General features: G+C 32.9%; 2 protein-coding genes across 4 annotated transcripts; both read right to left on the bottom strand.

Annotated features, from left to right (window-relative positions):
- Nucleotides 1-973: 973 nt before the first annotated feature.
- LOC102581142 (WAT1-related protein At5g45370-like) lies at nucleotides 974-8,251 on the bottom strand. Its single transcript, XM_006359902.2, has 7 exons — nucleotides 7,697-8,251; nucleotides 5,283-5,345; nucleotides 5,045-5,161; nucleotides 3,894-4,179; nucleotides 2,367-2,522; nucleotides 1,607-1,758; nucleotides 974-1,317 (listed from the first exon to the last, which is right to left on the bottom strand). Exons 1-7 carry the CDS (start codon nucleotides 7,933-7,935, stop codon nucleotides 1,134-1,136), a joined length of 1,197 nt encoding a protein of 398 aa, XP_006359964.1. The 5' UTR covers nucleotides 7,936-8,251; the 3' UTR covers nucleotides 974-1,133.
- A 1,935-nt stretch (nucleotides 8,252-10,186) lies between these two features.
- Nucleotides 10,187-12,415, bottom strand: LOC102585098 (WAT1-related protein At4g19185-like). Of its 3 annotated transcripts, XM_015314606.1 has the most exons (8): nucleotides 12,225-12,309; nucleotides 12,109-12,151; nucleotides 11,950-12,012; nucleotides 11,721-11,837; nucleotides 11,088-11,367; nucleotides 10,808-10,963; nucleotides 10,578-10,729; nucleotides 10,190-10,493 (listed from the first exon to the last, which is right to left on the bottom strand). In XM_015314606.1, coding segments are annotated over exons 2-8 (945 nt in total). In that variant the 5' UTR covers nucleotides 12,111-12,151; nucleotides 12,225-12,309; the 3' UTR covers nucleotides 10,190-10,318. The 3 variants fall into 3 exon arrangements, with proteins under 3 accessions (XP_015170090.1, XP_015170092.1, XP_015170091.1); XM_015314604.1 differs by lacking the exon at nucleotides 12,109-12,151 and having other exon boundaries at nucleotides 10,187-10,493; nucleotides 12,225-12,415; XM_015314605.1 differs by having other exon boundaries at nucleotides 12,109-12,317.
- Nucleotides 12,416-16,799: the final 4,384 nt, after the last annotated feature.

The raw sequence follows: 16,799 nt of genomic DNA, 5'->3' as shown, positions 1-16,799 counted from the left end.
AAATGACCCCAAAAAATATACTTTTGAGCAATTTTAGTCCACTATTTTGCAAAAGTTGAGAACATATACCACATATCTGAAAAATGGTTCCTATAACCTTGAGCAGTTTTAGTCCACTATTCATGCATTGTAGTGGAGCAATTAAAACAGATACCGCACATTTAAAGGTTTACGATGAAAAATATTTGACTCCTGACCAAAAAGTCAACTGTGATAGAAAAACTTTATGATAATTTGTTGGTCTATTGCACTCAAGTGTTGTTGGGTGTAAAATAGCATGTTCTCACATCGAAATGGGAAATTTCATTCTCATAAACAATGGTCTAGCGACTAATTGAAAGTATTTAATAAAGACAGAATACATAAATATGCCTTTAACTTGGCCTCAAATCACATGTATATCATCCAACTTTGCGTATGCACAAGTAAACACTTTCACTTGTATAAAATTAAACAAATAGACACACATGTCTTACGTGACATTCTACATGACAATTTGTGTCCTACGTGGTGTCCAATGCGTATTATGTCACATAGGACTCATGTGTCTACTTATGCAACTTAATACAAGTTTAAGTGCCTATTTGTGCACACTCAAAATTGGAGGACATAAATGTAAAGTGAAGCCAATTTAAAGGGCATTTATGTATTATGCCTTTAATAAATGATTCTTTTAGACCATTTTGAGTATGAACATGAACAATATGTTGTTATATCCGAATGACATATGATAATAATCATTAAAGGCTTAAGACGTAAACTCATCAATATTATCAAGATAGATTATCTGAATTGCATAATCTAAAAAATGTGTTGTTAATCTTATAATTTGACCAAGCAATCTCACAAATGTCAAGTTGATAAACTAGCCTTAAATATCAGTCATTCTATCATTGCATAAAGAGAACTTTCAGAGAGAGGGTTCCAACCTTCTATAATCATTTTGACTTGATTTTGAAACAAGACTGGAACATGAGAAGAAAGTTTCTGCAGGAAGAGTTAACATTTGGGAAAGGGAAAAACAAAATTGATAGAACTGCAACACATATTTACCATTTTTTTAGCAGTGAACTATACATATTCTCATGAAAAAGATGAAGAAAAGGACATGCAAATGATATCTGTAGCAATATCTAATCACTGATCTTTGGCATTGAGGAAGAAGGAACAGAGGAATTATGTCCTATCTGATATGGGATTAAGGGATCCGTTATCCGAGGATCATGAATTATAGTTCCCATGGCTGCCTGTTTCTCTCTGTAAGATGCCCAAGTTACTAAATAAAGCCCTGCTATGATGAGAAGTCCTCCCAAAATGCTGCAATCACAAAGGGTGGAGATGCCTTAGCTAACGACGAATAACTAGAAGATGGAATGTAAAAAAGAAAGATCATATGTGCTCAGCAAGTGAAATATTTCATAGTTTCACAAGAACCAATCTCCTAAAGAAAGCAAGTCAGAAAGGAAACATGGCAATTTTCCAGCAGGAGAGCTTCGCTTCACCCTCATGCCGAGTATAAAGCAAAGAAATGAGAACATAAACAGATATAAAAGTGGATTTTGTTTTAGGAGTATGATGTGCATTCAGAATAAATCAGAGCACTAACCTTCCCAGATAAATAGCACTCCCAAGAAAAATACTAGACAAAATTGCTGTTGCAGCAGGTTGAAGCGGATTGTATAAAGAAACTAAAGCAGGGCCAAGAACCTTATTGCACCAAGTAGTAAGTCCATAGTTCAGCGCTGATGTAATAATTCCCTGAGAGACATTAACCATTGTAACGAAAACTATTTTCATTTCATCCCAACTAAAAACTTTGTCCATCTATATACTTACCATATGAGATGAAATGAGATGTTATGGACAGATGAATGAGAATCCACTAAGAAACATTCAAAAGCTAATTTAATATATGATAAATTGATGATTGCAAATTGATATAGCAACTTAGGGGAAGGAAGTATGAAGTGCATTGACCCTATTCTTCAAAGTTCAGGGGCAAATCTGGATCATCTTGCATAGTTCGAGAGCGAACTTAACCATTTTCCCTTACATAAAAAGGACCATGTTATAGGGATCGATCCTACTTCAATACCATGTTAAATTATTTGGCCACCTCAGATAAAAAGTTAAGTTGTTCGTGAGAGCACAGATTACTTAATTATGATTCCAACAACCAAAACTCAATAGTTGATTTAAAAGTAAAGTATACCTGGTATGACATTTCTAAATTTTTTGGTATATCATTGTCTCAGATTTCTTCTTTATGTGAGACAAATCATTTTGATACTTTGATCAAGATAACAAAATACAATCTGATTTCATACATCAGCGAAAATGAAGATTGGGACTTAAAAGAATCTTACAGCATAGCACACAGCACCAACTTCAGATTGTGTCAAATACCAATCTGTTGATCCATTGGTCATAAGGAATGACGTCCCTATCATTGGTATAACGCCAAAAAGGTAAGAATATGCTGTCAATGATAAGCTTGCCGGGTATTCTCTCAAAACTGGAGCCTGCAAAATTTTCTTTACTTACTCAACTCTGCATACATTTCATAGTAATACACACATACACTGACAAACTCAAGGATTTCCAGACAACGCTTCAAGCTAGCCCAAGATCTAAAATGTCACAGACATCATAGAATAAACTGTTTATACCAATCATGACTAGAGTCAACCTACCAACCAAAACCAGATTGTTTCTATGGATTATTTCACAAAAATAAGTATTAGGTTTGGTTTTTGGACTATAGGCTATGGAATATTTCACAAAAAGATCCGTTTTTTTTTAATACATCAACTCTGTTCACTGGAATTAGTATCTAGCTATTGTTCATTAATGTAATCTTTCTTAACCAATTATCAAATGATCATTAATTTATATAATCTGGATTACTTTACATAATCAAAACTTAACAGGTCTAAGATTAAGTAAAAGGTGTCCAACAAAGTGGCAAGATGAGCAAATTGATCTCTTTCAGATGAATAGCAATTGGTAGATCAAAGTTCACAAGAGCAGAAACCAAATAGGAGAGAATATCATGAAACTGAACGTGATCACCTTTAACAAGGAAAGGGTAAAGGACATTATTTTAAATCTTCTATGAAATGATAAAATGTAAGGGCAAAGGTAAAGGACATTATACTTCCTATTGAAAGACCATCTAGATATATAGGTTTCATTTTCATTTTAGGACATAAGAGTTGTTCCTGTAAGCAAACAGTGATACTAAAAGGCAATTCAAATTTAAGCAACCTCTTTGTCATCTTCACCCCCAACAAAAGAAGAAAATAGAAAAAGAAAGAAATAAACCCACTAGACTATAGTTGAGATTGTACAAAAGCAAACCAATCAACAATCAAGATGAATCAACAAACCATTACCAGCCTTTCCTAAGAACCGTGAGAGCGAAAATTAAATCCCTAGACAAGAAAGAAAATGATGGAAGGGGTATTAGACATAATTAAGTTACATTTAATACTTTTTACAAGGTAAGCTACATCTGTATTTCACATAGCAAGATTTTTCTTTTCAAAGATTGTTAGTACATTAAACCTTTTTATCAGGTTTCAATCAGTTGTATAAATTCACTCAATACCAATTTCACAATTTCAAAGGCCCGCCTGCAAATGCTAGTGCATCACAGGCCACTCACCCAAAGCATGTGAAAATCACCTTCATGAGCATATTATTAAAGAAGGAGGTCCATCGTGAAAGGTCCAATATACAAGGAAGATCGGGGGAAAACTTTTTAAGGGATGACTAGATATATATGTAAATTATATATGCGCATAGCTTTTCAGTATAATCATTGAGAACGGTCTGCTATTTATTACAATCAAGCCAATCTGAATTAACAATTGAAATGATTATCTAGTTACCTGAAAAGCTATGTATGCTGCCATGCACATACAGTTTCCTATTAAGCATAAGACGCCCAGGTGCCAATTATCAAATCCCAACTCCAGAAAACTAGACATTAGCCATCCAGCAGGCTCTGATTGACCCTTAGCACTTGTCTCAATTTGTGCTGTGAAGTCTGATGTGCCGTCTCCAAACACCGCTGTACCACGGAATACAGCCATCAAAATCGCCCCAGAAACACAAACAATGGTACCTCCAACTTTTGCCTGGCCTTCCATAGTAAGAAGCTTCGCAGTTTCTGTACTGCATAAATAACACATATGAATGATATTGAGCAGGTCAACAACTGCGACAGATAAGTTATGTGACAATTCTAGAAATGCACAATGGACTAGCTCATGTTCCTTCCTGTAATGACCGATGACTTAAAAAGCAGGGAACATGGACTACTTCACAGTGAATACTTTATTCAAAAGCCCGTCCCTTGCATTTCCACTTTTTTTATACCGAGAGATCCCCAAGGGAAACCGCCTGCATCTCAACTAAATTAAGGCATTAAAGTTTCTCCACATCATAGATGCCCGTCTCATTTCCACTAAACTATTCTGCAACAGCACCATGTCCTCTGTGATCCACTTCAGGTGTTACCTTGACAATGAACTACACCCTGTACTCTATCATTGATCATAAAATTACAGTTTAAATGGTACACTATTAAAATAAATAAAGGAGCACCTAGGTTGTTTTTTGGCAAACAGAAACACCCTTTCACCTCAAATGTTTCCAAAACAGCACCACATAAACAAATTTCCTGAAAGTTTACCCTTTTGAGATCCATTCAAGCATTCCCCAGTTACAGAGAATAACTATAGGTTTTGGAAAAATGAAAATATTTCAATTAAGAAATTTAGAGGATATAGATTCTACAGTTGATTGTAATTATTCTCATTCTATGCACAAAAGAAAGTATTTGAGATTGCTCCAACTTAAAGCACAAAGCAATTTTGGTATTAAGAATACAACATTTGACACTTGATAGAACTATGATTTTATACAGCTCACAAAGTTAAGCAACAGAAGATTCACTCAACACCCAGGACATGCAAGAAACGGGGGTGATGGAGACAGATACAAAATCCAGAGATGAAGGGAGTAAAAGTTTACTGACCCCATAAGTACAGCAAGTATGAACGTAAAGACTGGTATTGCAGGTTGCAACGCAGCAGCGTAAGTCGGATTTGTGTAGCCAAGTCCAACAAGGAACAACAGTTGGTTACCGAAAATACTGTCACAATACCAACAGAGGAAAAAAGAGTTTTCAGGAATAGTATTTTATCAAGTATAACAAAACTAAGGAAATTAACTAAACAAATCCAAACATACATGCTTAGGACATCAAAACTCACCCAGTTAATCCTAAAATGAAGAATGACAGTAGTAGTCGTTTACTCAGAGGAAGCCTTGACCTCCTGTACATAGAGAAATTCCTATAGGGTTAAAATAGTATAAAAGCGCAGAAATTATTAGCAATAGCTACTTTTATCAAGGTTGACTGACAAATTTTTAACAAAAATCTATTCCTTGTCCGCTCGGCCCCCCAAAAAAAAAAAAGATTGGCTATTATCACAAATCTCCAAGAAGCAATATGGTACAATTTTGAGTCGAACTTACAAGGGGCAGTCCATAACTCTCTAATAAACACAAAATAGATGATATTGCAGCATCAAATAGTTTCATCTGATCAAAGACTAAGCTACTCCTTTTATAAGGTAAAATAATTTTATTAACAGTAGAAAAGCCTCCAGTATATAAGCAGTATATCAGATTCATCAAAAACATAAAAGGGTAGAGAATCTACAAAAGAATATGATTTTGCACAAACGTCACGAAATCTTTTATTCCATGATGTTTTAGACTTTCTAGTTAAAAAGAACCTCCAAGTCTTCTACACAAACTAAAACTTCACAGAAGCACCAAAAAGATACTACGAATTAGGGAATAATAGGTCGTTCCTCTAATATACAAGATCATTTCCTATCCCCTTGAAGGCTCTCATATTTCTTTCCTTGCACATGACCCACATTAGTCCTAATGGAGCCACATCACACGCCCTTCGTCTTCTCCTCCCTTTAAAGAACTAGTTGAATAATGCCTTCTTCATTATGCCTAGTATCATATCAACTGTAATCCGAAACTTTTCAAGATCTCCCACATAAGAGAGTTTCTACCTTGCAGAACAAGAGTAGGTGATCTATGTCTCTGCCCGAATTTCTGCAAGAATACGAGTTGATGTATTTCTCAAAATTTCAGCTGTTAAGATCCCTCCCTTGATGCAAACCATGTAAAGAAGCTTATTTTCCTTGACGCCCTAGGAATTCAAGCCGTAAGTAGCGGAAACCCGACTAGTTCCTTACCAAAAGCTTATGGTTTAAGACTTAACCATGAACAATTCATCTATCCCCTCTCCCACTTATATATCTTGGCCAACATGTGATGTATTTTGCTTGTAGATCATTTCAAGTAGACTTGAAATCCAGCGAGCTCCCAATCCTAGGTTTCTCTTGAACCTAGGTTCCAATGAATTCCCCTCTACTGAACTCGGAAGATGTTGTACTAGCATCTCCTTTTATGTGTTTTTTTGCTGTCCTACCCGTGATCTCAAAAACCGATTCTGCTTCATCTTCAATCTTGAAATGTTATGTTGACATTGAACTCCTCCAACTCCTTCATAATATTCCTCCAAAGTTTGCACTTCAATGAAATTTTAATGTTTTTAGTCCTCCAACCTCCTTCCTCGGTCCCATATTTTTCCATTATCACATCCCTCCAGAGAGGTGGTGCTTCTTGATTCGCAACCTCGACATCCACTTTCCTAAAAGAGTATTGTTCAAAACAAGGAAAACTTCACCCAAGGCTCCCCAACTCTTTGGGGATGTGACAATCTCCCAACCTAAGTAAAACTTCCTATCTCCATTTGTTGAGTCCCATAAGAAGTTCCATTACATAGAGTCTTTTCGATTCTCCAGTTAGTTAGTTGGTGACTGTAGCATTGACATAGTATGTGGGAATGTTAAAAAATGTGCTCCTAATCAACACTTTCTACCCCTTATCGAAAAGTATATCTTCTGCCAACCTGCAACTTTTTATAATCACTGGGTTCCATGTTGCTTGGTCTTTACTGGACGCGCCCAACAGTAATCCAAGGTAAACTACTTCTTCTACATTGAATTCCAAAAAGAAGCCACGAAAGAGTAGGCAAAGTGATTCTGATGGTATTGGTGAGACAGGTTCATATGTCATAAGATTGTGAGCTTGTGTTAAATGTTGGTATTCTGTCTAGCACTGTATGCTAGAGGGTGCCTGTTTTTGCATAGATAAATATATCTCTGCTATGTGACCACAAAAAGAATAAAGAGAAAAAGGAAGGTGGGGGATCCTCCACAGAGAGGAGCAGCTATTCATGATTTACATGTACATCAATTCAATTGTCCAATGCCTTACATGATAATTTATCTGAGGAAGTCTATATGAGTTTGCCACAAGGTTTCCAGTTTCCACAAACAGGGGGGAAAGAAAGTTTGTAGGCCAGTTATGTCATCGTATGGGTCGAAGCAGGCTTCAAGACAACGCAACATTAAGCTTACAACTGCATTGACTAGTGCAGGATACTCACAAAGTGCCTATGACCACTCCTTGTTTACAAAGAAGAAGGAATCAGGTATTTTCTCCACAGAGATAGAGAGACTAATACACTACTTGGATGGAAAATTTAAAAGAAACATGTAAAAAGGGGAATATATGTAAAGACAAAAGAACTAACTTTTCACGGAAATAGGCAATTGGGGCAAGAATAGCTATAGCAATAAGATCTCTATACAAACAGAAGACAATTTCATTCATGCCCACATTGAGAGCCACCTTAGTAATCACATGGTAACCACCATTGAAAAGCTGTACCAAAACCATTGCACCATGGGCTTTCCATATCTCACCCCCATTTCCAACTGCAACTGCTGCCATTTTGTTCACTTCATCCACTCCACACCCACCCCCATACATATAGTCCACCAAGTTTAATAATGGGTAAGGTGAATCTTGATTTTAAAATCTAAAGAAAACAAGAATCAGACAAAAGGAGTGAACTTTTTTGTATGAACCTCAAGTTGTTCTACAGAATTTGTGTCTTTGAATTTTTGATCACCAAACATTGATGAACCTTTTGGACAAAAAAAAATTGGAACATCTTTCAATGAATTTGAGGTTAAAAGCTTTCCCACATACAAAAGTTGTATTTGTCTTCTCCTTCTCTGAAATTGGCAAAAGGCCAAACAAGAGAAGTTTGTTGATGGAGTTTTATAGGTTACTTTTTCAGGAAGAAATTCTTTTTTAGAACTTTTTTTTTCCGTATCTTTAATTTTTTAATTTAAAAGCTCTATGTCAAATCAAAATCGAACGTACAAGAATTTGCGATGTTCCTTATGTTTAGGGATAAGTATAAAAGCAATCCCTAGGGCCCGTTTGGCCATAGATTTCCCAAGTAATATTTGGGGGGAAATTTGGCAAATAGTTTCATACAATTTGTCATTATTTGGCAAATATCCCAAATTTTCAAATACTAGTTTTTTTTAGTATTTGGACCAAATCTCATTATTTGGGATCTTTTAAAAATTTAAATTTTATACCAAACTTTTATATTTTACAAAAACACCCTCTATAGTAGTTATTTGCGTTGTATTACATATTTTTTTTACGTGAACACCAAAGTAGTTATGAAATATTCAGTGAATATGAAAGTGATGATATGGTTGTTGATGAAAATGATGAACAATTGGCCCAGGGTAACAAAGTCATGTTCTTTGTCTACTTCACGATGTATGGAATGATGTTTGTTGCACTCACTCTAAAGTCTAAACTATCGCATTGCTCCAATGTCATGGACACTAGTTATTTGTTGCAATGAAGATCCATTGGCTTCTAATACAAACTTATGGTTAGTTTTGATAGTTTTTAAAACTTATGGGTATAAATCACATTTTTCTTAAAAAGTCAAATATGTTTCCCAAATACTATGGCCAAACACATGATGAAATTTCACCCAAATTTTCACCCAAATAATATTTGCCAAAAATATTTAGAAATCTATGACCAAACGCTAGCTAAATATCAAGAAATGACGTCTAATATCTTTCAAAGTGTTTGGTCTTAATTTTTTATTCTTTTTTTTCTATATTACATTTTTATGCATATAAGCAAAGATGTTTTTGCCGTTATATTATTAGTTGTATTTTTATTATATTCTAGTAGTGTATTGATTGTATCTTTTTTTTTCAATGAACTAAGTTACCTCTGGCTTTTCTTCTTCTTGTGTCTCTCTTTCCTTCATTTTCCTTTATGATCCAATTATTATTTCAGAGACGAATTTAGAATTTAAATATTATAAATATCAACTTTATTATAAATCTACTGCAAGCAAGAAAATTAACTTGAGGTGTACGTTAGATTAGTTCAATTTATATTATTCAGTTATAAAATAATAATTCATTAAAGGGTATATAATACAAAAAAAATAATTAAAAAAATCAATACTGCAATTCCTACGTTATTCGAACAAATTTTAATCATTTGAGTAAAAGCTTTTTTTGAACAACAGGAACACTTAACTAAATGTGAAAAGAAGTCCATGAACTATAGCATAAATAAAACCTTTGAGTATGTTGTTCATCAGTTTCATAGATATCGTTATTTATCTTAATAATTTGGTACTATAATAACTAATATAAATGTTAAATGATGATTTTATGTCATAAAACTTTATTGTTACAGTTCACATTTAAAAATAAATAAACAATTTTGCGAGTAAATAATATAATTAATATAAGATGAAAAATTTTGTTCTCAAGCAATGGTCTAGCAATTAATCGGAGATGTTTGATAAATAAATCTTCTAGACCATTTTTAATATGAACATGAGCAATAAGATGTTCAGTTGCTATCCATTTGACATACAATAATTATTAAATACTTGAGATGTAAATTCACCTATATTATCAAAAACGGATTAAGTAAATCGCACTGAAAATTGTGTTATCTTATTATTTGAAGAAACAATATCCCAAATGTCAAGTTGATAGACTAGCCATTTTATCATCGTATCAACAGGGCTAGCTTTCAGAGAGAGTTTTAACCCTCTGTAATCGAGTGACGGTGGAATGACCATTTTGAGGATCTGTTACTATGCAACTGCCTATCATAGATTGCAACTATATATGTTTTTCTTGTTTTGTTACTCAGATTCTCTTGTGAAGGAATATCAATGATGACTACAAAACTTTCATACTTAAAACATGTTTTGGTAGAATAACTTGATACATATCTGTCATTCTGTTTAGCAGTGAACTTATATATATAATAAAGAAGATGCAAATGATATCTGTAGCAATATCTAGTCATTGATCTTTGGCATCGAAGAAGAAGAAGGAACAGAGGAAATGTGTCCTATGATCTCATATGGAATTAGGGGATCCGTCAGAACAGTTCCCTTGGCTGGCTGCATCTCTCTGTAAGATGCCCAAGTTACTAAATAAAGCCCAGCTATAATGAGAACTCCTCCCAAAATGCTGCAATGAATAATTAGAAGATGGAATGTAAAAATGAAAGATCATAACCAATCTAAAAAAAGAAAGCAAGTCAGAAGCACTAACCTTCCCAGATAAACATCGCTTCCAAGAAAAATACTAGACAAAATTGCTGTTGCAACAGCTTGAAGCGGACTGTATAGAGAAACTAAAGCAGGGCCAATAACCTTATTGCACCATGTCATAAGTCCGTAGTTCAGCCCTGATGTAACAATTCCCTGAAAGACACTAACCATTATGACGAAACTATTTTCTACTCATTTCATGCATCAACGAAAATGAAGATTGGGACTTACAGCATAGCACACAGCCACAACTTCAGATGGTGTCAAATACCAACTTGTTGATCCATTGGTCATAAAGAATGATGTCCCTATCATTAATACAACGCCAAAAGAGTAAGAATATGCTGTCAATGATATGCTTGCCGGGTATTCTCTCAAAACTGGAGCCTGCAAAAAATTCTTTACTCAGATACATTTCATATCAGTTTGTTTTCGTGCATAGCCTTTCAGTATAATCGTTGAGAACGGTCTGCTATTTATTCCAATCAAGTCTATCCAAATTAATGATTACCTGAAGAGCTAAGTATGCTGCCACACACATACAGTTCATTATTAAGCATAAAACGCCGAGGTGCCAATTATCAAGTACCAGAAAACTAGATAGTAGCCATCCAGCAGGCTCTGATTGACCCTTAGCACTTATCTCAATTTGTGCTGTGAAATCTGATATGCCGTCTCCAAACACCATTGGACCACGGAATACAACCATTAGAAAAGCCCCAGAAACACAAACGATGGTACCTCCAACTTTTGTCTGACCTTCCACAGTAAGAAGTTTTGTAGTTTCTGTACTGCATAAATAACACAATATGAATGATGTTGAGAAGGTCTACTAGAAATGCACAATGGACTGGCCCATGTTCTCTGTGATCCACTTCACTACTTCAGATAATTATACATTGACACAGAAGAGATGTTGGGTGTATAAGTAAGCAGGCCTTACACTCTAGTTGCGCGTTTTAAAGCCATGGGGCTCTAGGACCAGAACAGACAATATCACTAGGGGGTTTGGCAGTTGCAATAAATAAAGGAGCACCTAAGTTGTTTTTGGCACAAACAGAAACACTCTTTCACCTCAAATGTTTCGAAAACAGCACCATATAAACCAAAATCAAGAGATGAAGGGATTTGAATGTTTACTGACCCCGTGGGTACAGCAAGTATGAACGTGAAGACTGGTATTGAAGGTTGAAAAGCAGCAGCATAAGTCGGATTTGTGTAGCCAAGACCAACAAGAAACAATAGTTGGTTACCGAAAATACTGTCAGAATACCAAAAGGCATTTTCATGAATAGGCTTTTATCAAGTATAACAAAACTAAGAAAATTAACAAAACAAATCCAAATATACATGCTTTGGACATCGAAACTTACCCAGTTAATCCTAAAATGAAGAATGACAGTACTAGCCGTTTATTCAGAGGAGACATCGACCTCCTATACATAGAGAAACATAAAACATATATACATTTGTGAGTGATGCTCATATAATTCCAAATATTGTAACTTACTTTTCGAAATATTGTAACTTACATTGATTATGTTTTCCCGATACTCCAATACACCTCATCTTCACCTAAAAATATTGCAGATTTAAGGCAAACAACAAAAAGGGGAAGGAATATATGTAAAGAGATAAAAGAACTAACTTTTCATGGAAATAGGCAATTGGGGCAAGAATAGATATAGCAATAAGATCTCTATACAAACAGAAGACAATTTCATTTATGCCCAAATCCAGAGCCACCTTAGTAATCACATGGTAAACACCAATGACAAGTTGTACCAAAACCATTGCACCATGGGCTTTCCATACATCACCACCATTTCCTACTGCCATTTTTCTTTCATCCACTCCACAACCCCCCACCCCCCACCCCTTCTATATATATAGCACACCAACAACTAACAGCATGATACATCCTCGATCTTGTAACATTAGTGAAATACACCCTTAAATTCTCGTCAAGTTTAGAGGTGTTTTCAACACTTTTCTCGGTTTTTATTAAGAATTACATGCTCCTACAAGAGTTTGAGACCACTTTCTATGTCATGTGGCATATCGGAAGTGCATCAAAGGTGTTTTTACGGCTGTCATTTGAGGACGAAATTAATAATTTGTGTCAAATTCAAGAGTGTTATTGTTTCCTCAAAATCATCAAAATGTCATGCATACGGTAAATTTCAGTATACAAATATCTAAAAGGAAAAAATTGTATTTACATGATGTCAATAATCATAGTTGACAAGGAAAAGACCAGTGGTGTCTATCTTTATTTTTACATTCGTACTTTAAGGATTTTTCTTGATTAAATTGATTAACAAATACTTTCCTTCTTTTTTGAAGAGAAAAATTATGAAATATCATTATAAAATAGAGTTTGAATGTATTAAAAATTAACAAAAAATGATCTCTTACATTTAGGGGCAAATTCAAAATTAGTCTCCTAAATATGCTTTTTTTATCTTTGTCAACAATAATTAATGACAAAAATAATACTCCCTCCCTCTCCTTAATTATTTGTTCACTTTTCCTTTCATAGTTGTCCCTAATTACTTATCCAATTTGACAAATCAACTCCTTAATTACTTGTCCACTTTTCCTTTCATACTTGTCCATAATTACTTGTCCATTTTGACAAATCAAGAAAGGACAAAATAATTTTACTTACTATACTCTCAATTAATTACTTTGAAAAAGGTAGAATTTCTTAAAAATCTTAAATTTTTAATCCATCCACTTTATAATTAATAGAGGTAAAATGATAAACTTATTATGTCAATAATTATTTTCTTAATAAATGTGTCAATTCAAAAGTGAACGAGTCATTAGGGACAAGAGTACTTAATTTTTGACAGAATGTGGACCCCTATTCAAACTTAATATTTTTTCCTATGTGGCTCCCTTGTTTGTCTTGTGTACTAAATTCCATTAAAGTTGCTGTTTTTATAGGTGCAATATAGTTGATAAACTATATGAATGTTACAATGGAAATCACATCAATTTGAAAATAGACTCAAACTTACCTAGAAAACTAAATTGTCAGACTCGGAGGTAGCAGTAAGATCTCTGTCTCCAGAGAAGGCATGAGGGTTTTCTAAAAGTATGTATAAATAAAAAATAACCCCTTAAATATCAAGAAATGATGTCTGGCATCTTCCAAAGTGTCTGGTTTTAAATTTATCTTCCTTTTTACTTTTTCTGTCTCAATTTATATGACTCACTTTATTTCTTAGTCAATCTAAAAAAGAATGACAGATTTTTATATTAACAAACAATTTTTAACTTTTAAATACTCATTTTACCTTTAATGAAATAATTTATTGTCACACAAATATCTCTCACTTATTTTAGACCGCAAAAGTTTCAAAAATCTTTCTTTCTTAAATGTTGTGTCAAATCAAACTAACTCATAAAAAATGGAACCAAAAAAATATACTGACAAAGATATTTTTGCCGGAGGGAGTCTTTCGCTCTTCTCTTCTCTATCCCTCTTTTTCCTTTCTCTTCCTTAATTTTTCTTCGTGACTCGATTTTTATTTTAGATGTGGATTCATAATTTGAATGTTATGAATGTCATTTTTTATACAAAACGTATCACTAGTAAAAAGATTAACTTGAGGTGTATGTTAGATCGGTTGAATTTATATAGATAAAGAATAATTTGTTAACGAGTGTATGTATATACAAAAGATAATTAAAAGAAAAATCGATACTGGAATTCACATGTCATCTTAACACATCCTAATCATTTTAGTATAAAAGATTTTTTGAACAATAAAAAATCATGATTTCATGCACTCAACACACACCCTATATATATAGTACACCAACAACTAACGGCCATGATTTTCATACTCAAATATTGTATAATAATATTTTATATTAAAATATTTATTATAATTATTATTAATGTGATGCACACGATAATTTTAAATATAAATATTTAAAAGGAAAAAGAAATTGTATTTACATGATGTCTATTAGTCATTAATCATAGTTAACGAGGAAAGATTACTGGTGTTTGCATTTTTTTTACGTTCATACTATAATAATTTTACTTGATTAAATTAGTTAACAAATACTTTCTTTCTTTTCGTACGGAAAAATTATTAAATGCTTTATAATAAGGGAAAAGGACCTAATATACAACTTTGTTATTTAGAGCTGATATATCTCTCGTTATGAATGTGATCATATACTCCTATTGGTACACAAATGACTCACATATACCATTTTCCTCTAATGAAAGTGAAAATAATAATTTTAAATTTACTTTTTATTTTTTTTAATTAAAAAGAAAGATAATCCATATAAGGGGTATTTGGTTTTTCTCTTACATTTTTTTATGCTATTTGAATTTATTATTTTGATGATCAAATTTATTTTTCACTTATTTTCTTGTAAAATTTATTATAGATGCCCCAAATATATTTTTACAGATATAAAAACTAAATTACAATATATATATCCAAAAAAAAATTAATTTTAATTTTTTAAAAACTTTTTAATCTTTTTCCATTCACATTTCTTTCTTTTTATTTCTCTTAAATTTTAAACTAAATGATGAAAGAATAATTAAAATAAGAATAATTAAAGAAGTCAAAAAATAATTTATATGTGATAAATTAAATACAAGATTTTCTAAAAAATTAAAAAAATGAGTTTAAAATTAATTTTTTTACTTTTGTAATTGTATGAATATATATAAGTCACTTTTATAACGAGGGATAATAACAACTTTAAATGACAAAATTAAGAGGTATATCAAGTATTTACTTTATATTAAAGTTTGACCGTATAAGAAAATAACAAAAAAATGATCTCTTACATTCAGGGGCAAGTTCAAAATTAGTCTCCTAAATATGCTTTGAGCAATTTTCATCTTCTAAACTTATCAAAAGTAAACATTTTTTTTATTTTTTTGTCAAATAATTAATGAGTTGAATTTAACTAAAATCTATTGGTTCATCAATGCTGTCTTCTTATTTTTCTTCATGTTTGCCCTTAAAATAAACAGACCTAGCATCTTTTATATCAATTTGTGTGTAACTTTTCTATTGATTTTCACGAGTAACTTATCGAAATCTCACTAATTGAGAAGCTAATTACTTAGATACATGCATGTAATATTACAAATCTTATCAGATTTTAGACTTTAGATACATGTATCTGGTGTGTCCAGATACATGTATCTTGAATACATAAGTCAAAATTAGGTATAACTTGTTCTAGATATACTGTATCTAAGTGAATTCACATGTATCTATGATATATAAACAACTCTCGCTCACCTCCCTCCTATTTCGCTTGCCACTTTCCTATCTCGCTCGCGTATATGATATCCCAGATACATGTATCTAATGAGATTTGTATGTTTTTGTCTTTCTGAGATACATAGATAAATCTCGCTCGCCTCCCTCCCGTTCTCCCTCTCCTCTCCCTATTTTCAGCGTATCTAATCGCAAAAATTATGTATAGATGTATTTGAATAAAAATCTAGTATAAAATTATTAACTAGTGAGACAATATGAAATTATTTTTAATCCGGTAGGTGGGATTATTTTTTCCTATGTGGCCCCTTTTTGTTTGCGCAGTAAATTCCATTAAAGTAGTTGGCTTTTATATGGCTATATATACTCTATGGTACCATTGCTATAGGACCCTTGGGTCACTACTATGTGGTAGAGGAATAAGTTTAATTATGTGATGTGGATGATCGGATTTCTCAATATAAAAAATATGGCTAAATAATGTGGTCCAATGGAAGATCAATTTTTTGAATATGAAAAAATCTTTAATAAGGAGTTCGACCACTAATCCTCTCCTCACTCCAATTATCCTATTTTGTGATAAGTGATAACGAAGCTAATCCTATTTTGAGGTTAAAAGTTGTTCCACATACAAAATTCCATTGTCAAAGGTGACTTGTTTGAGAAAATAATAAGAAATCCATGAATAAAATTGAGGAATTGACACAGACATACAACTACTATATACAATTGGCAACATATAGCCCAATATTAATTAGCAATTAATAGTCCAAAAAAAGAAGAAGCACGTAATAGCCTAAAGGAATATAACGACTTTTTATAGTTTTTTTTTTAAAACCATGTGCAACCAACCAGCATTAATTAAGGAGATGTGGGATTATTTTTTCTTCCTTATTTTTAACTCCTATAATTAAGGAAGTTAACTTTTCAGTTTCTTTAAATTCTCAAAC

This window comes from Solanum tuberosum, unplaced genomic scaffold, assembly GCF_000226075.1.
Source record: "Solanum tuberosum cultivar DM 1-3 516 R44 unplaced genomic scaffold, SolTub_3.0 scf00303, whole genome shotgun sequence".
Classification (NCBI taxonomy): domain Eukaryota; kingdom Viridiplantae; phylum Streptophyta; class Magnoliopsida; order Solanales; family Solanaceae; genus Solanum; species Solanum tuberosum.
This window is presented reverse-complemented; position numbering and strand designations above follow the sequence as displayed.

Excerpts from the sequence above, each read along its gene's own strand:
- LOC102581142 (XM_006359902.2), bottom strand. The coding sequence starts at position 7,935 with ATGTATGGGGGTGGGTGTGGAGTGGATGAAGTGAACAAAATGGCAGCA. Across the intron at positions 4,180-5,044 it reads ATACTTGCTGTACTTATGGG|TACAGAAACTGCGAAGCTTC; the intron begins GTCAGTAAACTT and ends TTATTTATGCAG. Across the intron at positions 1,318-1,606 it reads AGTGCTATTTATCTGGGAAG|CATTTTGGGAGGACTTCTCA; the intron begins GTTAGTGCTCTG and ends TTGTGATTGCAG.
- LOC102585098 (XM_015314604.1), bottom strand. The coding sequence starts at position 12,415 with ATGGCAGTAGGAAATGGTGGTGATGTATGGAAAGCCCATGGTGCAATG. Across the intron at positions 11,838-11,949 it reads TTCATTTTAGGATTAACTGG|TATTTTCGGTAACCAACTAT; the intron begins GTAAGTTTCGAT and ends GTATTCTGACAG. Across the intron at positions 10,494-10,577 it reads AGCGATGTTTATCTGGGAAG|CATTTTGGGAGGAGTTCTCA; the intron begins GTTAGTGCTTCT and ends TATTCATTGCAG.